This window comes from Prinia subflava, chromosome 3 (genome assembly GCF_021018805.1).
Source record: "Prinia subflava isolate CZ2003 ecotype Zambia chromosome 3, Cam_Psub_1.2, whole genome shotgun sequence".
In the NCBI taxonomy this organism is placed as follows: Eukaryota; Metazoa; Chordata; class Aves; order Passeriformes; family Cisticolidae; genus Prinia; species Prinia subflava.
Genome location: NC_086249.1, coordinates 75,892,394 through 75,898,393, shown reverse-complemented (window position 1 = coordinate 75,898,393; position 6,000 = coordinate 75,892,394). Strand labels below are relative to the sequence as shown.

Genomic DNA, 6,000 nt, shown 5'->3' with positions numbered 1-6,000 from the left:
GTAAGTCGCTGTGCAGGTTTGGCACATGTTGGCCTCAGTGTGGCACATCTTCCTACCTATCTGTTGGCACACCAGCAACCCTGCTGAGGCCATTGCTCCATTCAGGTCAGCAGGATTATTTGGTTTATTTAAGATTAAATTAATACACTTTTGAAGGATTGTTGCCACAATAAAGATATTTTATCTTTTAGTACAAAGGGATTAATTTACACCTTAGGAGTCTCAAAATACATCTCTAAGGATTTTTTTTTCTAAATTTTATTTTGCTGCAAGATAGAGCAGTTATGGAGGCCTGATTCCCAGCTGGGGTAAGTCAGCTTGCAGATATTGGAGACGCTATGATGGTTACAGCAGCTGAGGATTGAGATTTACAGTTTCCCTAAATATATGATGCAGATGTACAACTCACACCCACAGTGGGAACTTAACACATCTATCTGGCAGTGCATGAGTTTCAGTCCCAAAGGAACCCTTCTATCCCTTACCTACAGAAATAATCTTTGAAACACTTAAAGCACAACAACTAAACCGAATCTTGTACTGCAAAGGCACAGCCAGAGAGGAATTTAGGTTCTTTTTGAAAAGAGTGTCATGAAATACAGCTCTGAACCAAAGCCCACTGATGCTCCAGTCCTTTCTGCTGCCAGCAAATCCCACAAAGGCCAGTGGGACACCAATCCTGCAGTGAAAAGGATGTGACTCCCAATGCAGAAGAGTCAGGAGATCCTCACCTGGCTGTTAGGGCTGCTGCAGAAACTGAGAGAGGGCACACACCTGCAACATCCCTGGCAAGCTGCTGCTATGACCCCGGGACTCTTAGACTGAACTGAACATCCTGCAAACCTATGAGCTCTGCTCACCTGGCATCTGACACTGTGTCCTTCTGTGAGATCCTGTTTTACAAGCAGATGGTTTCTAACCAGATGGATTTACACATTTAGAAGTGTCATCTGACTTCTCTGACATTAAAAGACACTGCATCCCCACACAGATGAGTTATTTACAAAGGCAATCTCTGCACAGGATGTATTAAATACAGCCAGCTAACCTTGCAAAAGAATTACCTGCAGTCACCCCAACAGTTACTATCAAGATCAAGCAAGCTGGCAGAGCAGATACCTGAACAGGGAGCTGTCTCCCCCAGCTTGAGACCTTTGCAAAGGAGGTTTCTATAGCTGAGCTGAGTTCTGCAGGCTCCTTTGCCAGTGAGTGGAGAGTGCCCTGAAGCCACAGCATCTGCCCTGCTTCAGAGGGGTGTGCCAAGACCCACACTCCTGGCTCATGTTGGCACTGACAGGGCAGGTGCCCACCTGCCCTTGTGGAAACTGAGTGGCCACTTGAACTGCCCCATTTCTACCACAATTAATATAGCAGAGGAATGCCAGCATGTTTTCAGCCAGTAATAAATGAGTCAGCAGCTGTGCTTTGCTCCACTAAAACCCATACAAGCAATGCTCCTCTTTAACTCAAGGGCAAAAGGAAGAAGTTCTGCTTCGGGTTCATTTTTTTCAAATCAATCATATGCTAAAAGCTGTTCACAAGAGACTGCAATAGTGAGTCCCTTAGTGCCTTTCCCCTGTCCCTAGTCAATTCTAATCCCAGATGCAGTTTAGTTACTTGTGGATGTGTCATGTTTCATGAGGGTAACATATTTACAGGCTGACTGCTCCTATTTACATTGCTTTCATTTCTTCCTTTCATTGGCATTTCACAGTATCATATTATCAATTCAGCCTTTGGGAAAGAGGCCAATGTACATAAATCTCTGAAAAAAAGATCCTGAGTGGATTAGCAAGTGACAGATGGTAGGCACTGTGTCTTACCACGCTGAGGCAATCCACAGGGCAGGCAGGTTGCCAGGCACAGAGCATGGCATGAACAAGTTGTGGCCTTAGAAAAACTGATGGCAAGCAACACAAAGGCCATGAACACCTGCAGTGAAGAAAAGAAGTGCAGCAGATAGTTCATATATGGTCATGATGACCAGGTGTGAAAGAACCAAGCAACATTCCAGGCTAAAGCCCCTGGGATCCATCAGGCTGGCACAGGGCAGCCGCACACCCAGGTACCAGTGGCAGTCTGGGCTTTACAGCCATGTGAGGTCGGCTCAGAGATAGCCTCAGAAAGCAGTGCAGCTTCCTGCTTTTGGGGCTGGAGAGAGCCTGCTTTACACCAGGCTCAAATACCTCTGCTTAGCATGTACCCTCACAGCTGGTCACTCGGCTTCACCATTCCCAAGGGCTCGATTTTACCTGGCTGAAACAACAGCAAAGGCACCTCACAAAATTCCAGTCTGCCAGTGCTTCACCCCAGTAGCAAGCAGACTGCTCCTTCACTAACAGTGGCTGTGGTAGTGCTCCAGCACCCAAGATCACAGGCTTCCCAGCTCAAACCCGACAGCAGACATGAGGCAGCAGTTCTCTGACACCAAATCCTTCCTCACAACCAAGCACCAAGCTTTTTGTACAGCACGATGTAAGGCCATGCCCAGCCAAACACCAGCTACTCCAAGGGAAGGGCTGAGTTACAATTAATGTCAGACTGGGAAGTCACTTTGCAATATGGATGGTCATTTATTTATTGTTTTATCACGACACATCAAATTCTATGGCTGCAGTATCAGAACATGGTGTCATTTATAAAATATCAGTATTAATAATGTGGTGGTAAGATACTGTTAACATTTACAGAGAGGTGTATAATAATTCCACAGCTTTGCCTCAGTGACAAAACACACTGGCAAGCAGATGATGGATGGAATATAGTAACTCTTTATTATCATGGTTTTTCCTCCTTGATTACTGAATGGCCTATAATGATACCAATAATTGTTGCTGAATCTAATCCTTTTGAATATGGTAGATAGAGCCTTTGCTTTTACAGTATGTGTCAGAATAAAAGAGAAGCATATGAAAAATAAAGAAAAGGCATTTCCTTACAAAATGAGATGAAAAAATAAAACAATATAAATGGAACTTTCAAGTGTTTCTTTTTATATTTAAAGCTCTTATTTCAATAAACTGTATTTAAACATTCTTAAATAATCATTCTGTACCTTTGATTTTCTGTTTCACCTTTGGAAACAAATAGAGTAATCTCACTATAAATGTGTGCAAATAGAAAATATATAAATATATTTATGGCCCACGTCATAGAAAGGTGGTCTCGGAATTGTCATTTTTACAATGATCACTTGGGGTTCCTTTCATTTTGTCCTGCAAGTTATTTGAGTTCTCTTCTTTTAAGCCTTTGAAGTCCACATGCAAAGAGGAGCCAAGCACACACATACTGTCCTGTGCTTCATTTTGTAAACTGCTTGATGACACCTGTAAAACAGTCCCAATGTGACTGAACAGTGGAGTTGATGTGATCCACTTCAACAAACTGAAGTCTGCTTCCTCAACTGTGGAGCTCCATGGGAATGTTGTTCCCACAGGCAAAGACTCCACCTCTGAAGAGCCACACCGAACTTCATGAAACCCCATGGACCTTTCCAGATTACCTGCTGATGAGGGGAGCTTGTTTTCCTCATACAACACAGCACCCTGGGGAGAGGCAGCCGCAGTCTGATCTGTTTTACGTTCTGCCTTTGCGTGCTCTCGGAAAAGTGACTCCTTTGTTTGAGGAGAGGCTGGCAAAGGAGTGCTTTGGTTATTAGCCTTGTAACAATCATTAGCATTTGAGCCAAGGCTCGGGGAGAAGCTGTCTGCAAAGAGTCGTGTCTGACATACTGTCTCCTTTACATTCAACTCGGTGAGAAGCTGGGTGCGAGTCTCCGGGGACAGTTTACTCAGCTGGCGTCCAAGCTGAAGCTGCGTTGGGAATAGTGTTCCCTGAAGGGTCCTGTACAGGAATCTGCAAGAGGAGAATGAGCACGTGAACAGAAATGAAAGAAGGAAACACCCAATACGTTATTGAGGGAAAATATCCAAGACAAAAGCACAACATAGAAAAATAATGCTCTACACAAGAAAGATTGCAGATGGACAGCTCTGAATGCTGTGCTAATATTTTTATTAATAACTTAATTAGGCAGTGTAATAAATCTGTATCTCTAGCCAGTGATCCACCTTGTGATTACACACGTCTTTCATCTTTCCTGATGAAGAAGGGCAATGGGGATAAGTCTGCAGAGCAAGCCTCCTGCATCTACAAATAGGCAAATAGGTCCACAACATACTATCAGAATCTGGGTACTGTGCATTTTATGTGAGGATGGACTGAATCCAGAAGCATTACAGAAAACCTCACAGGCCAGCAAACCTCTGCATGGCCAGCAGGTTTGACCAACAGACTACAATTATCCCCTTCCTATGGTCCTTGGCCAGGAGCTGTGGTCTGTTCCGGTGGTCAGGAGCACAGAATAGGTCAGACAACCTGACTTCAAATAATCAGCTGCTGAGAGAAACTGAGTTGGCTGGAAGGCAAAACAAAAGATGGGGAGTGGAAAATGTTCTTGCTCTCCCTTACTGTAAATGTAAAGTACCTTTACACACAAGAAAAGATATGAGCGAAGATACACTACCTGGGCAGCAATGCAACAACTGGTGATATAATGCAAGTGAAATAGAACATAGGGTCTCCCATCAGCCTTTCCATGGTCCAGTAGGGATTGGATGGAGGATGGCAGACTGGGCAGGAAGCATTGTAAACCAGAGCCACAAAGAAAAACAAAATGATACTGAAGATGCAAGATGACCAGTGGAGGAAAGTCTAGAACAACAACCAAAAAAAAAAACCAACAACATTAGTATAATGACTCTTCATATTCTGAGAAATTTTCTGTGACCTAATTAAATTAAAACTTCTTAATTTCTGGAGTCAAATCCATGCACAGCAAAGAGTTTAGAGCCTTGTATATTTAAAAATTCTTATTATAAATACAACACTACAAAGCTGTTTGCAGATTGTATTTTAAAACCTTTTCCATGCTTTTTTAAAATGCCTGCTAAAAATAGAATGTGCTGAGGGAAGGAAGCAACCATCTTATGTTTTTGAAAGGTGCCACTAAGAGAAGAATTATGTCTATGCCAGTGAGTTTCTATGTAGGCTGTAGGTACCTTACCCAAGTTTTGGTTTCAATAGCCAAATGTAGGATGATGGTGAAAAGAGCTATTGTGGTTATGGGAGTTCCCCAAGAGAAGATATCCACCTCTGAATCATAGTAAGTCTGTAAGAAAGAAGACAGAATTTAGCCCAAGCTGTCTTGCCAGTTCTCCTCCAGATGCTTGAAACAGAATGGCTTAAACCAAACACTTACAAAATAGGGGATGAAGAAGCAAACCAGGCTTTGATACATAGCATCAATCATGTTCATCCAAAACATGTGTGGTTGGTACTCCTGTGTCATTAAAAAAAAAAGTTAAGAAAATCAGATCATAATGAAGATCCTATCTGTCAGGATAGGTATTTTGAGGGGCATATTTCTAGGGCAGTTTTAAAGGTTTGGCAAAACAGCTGCATAACTTTGCCAATCATTTAGCTACCCTGGGGGATGAAGCATGAACAGTCTACACGTAAATCACTGTTCTGGAATGAAAGTATTTTGCCTTTTTTTTTTTTTTTTTTTTTTCTGGCAGAGGGTGTAATTTGAATCTGATGCTCAGGCCAGGAAACGCTTATGAAGGTGCCCTATTTTATGCACTGCAGTCAGACCACTAATGAACATGAATAAATGGGTTCTACATCACATAAGCACAAGCACAAGGTATTTACTGGCAGAAAGAAAACAGAAAATGCAAATGTACTTAGAGAGCATACACAACAAAGGTCTTTAGTGGCAATTCATGCAGCAATATATGCTATAAATATGTATATAAAACATAGATATATATACATACACATATCTCTCTAAGTATGTGAATAAAATGGCTTGCTAAAACCAGTATTAAATTAACATTTTGGTTTACAGAACTATACAATTGCAGGGGTATAGATGGTCATATAAGGAACCTAGATATAAGGAAAAATAGTTTATAAATAGAAAAATGTTTATATAAT

The 6,000-nt window shown here is 42.0% G+C and overlaps 1 protein-coding gene across 2 annotated transcripts in view; it reads right to left on the bottom strand.

Annotated features, from left to right (window-relative positions):
- Window positions 1-2,549: 2,549 nt before the first annotated feature.
- Window positions 2,550-6,000, bottom strand: part of ATP10A (ATPase phospholipid transporting 10A (putative)) — a 107,548-nt gene continuing 104,097 nt past the window's right edge. For both annotated transcript variants that reach the window (XM_063392531.1, XM_063392530.1), the window contains 4 exons: window positions 5,261-5,341; window positions 5,066-5,170; window positions 4,526-4,713; window positions 2,550-3,855 (listed from right to left, as the gene is read on the bottom strand). In XM_063392531.1, the coding sequence (XP_063248601.1) occupies window positions 3,150-3,855; window positions 4,526-4,713; window positions 5,066-5,170; window positions 5,261-5,341 (1,080 nt within the window). In that variant the 3' untranslated portion in view covers window positions 2,550-3,149. The remainder of the gene's footprint in view (window positions 3,856-4,525; window positions 4,714-5,065; window positions 5,171-5,260; window positions 5,342-6,000) is intronic.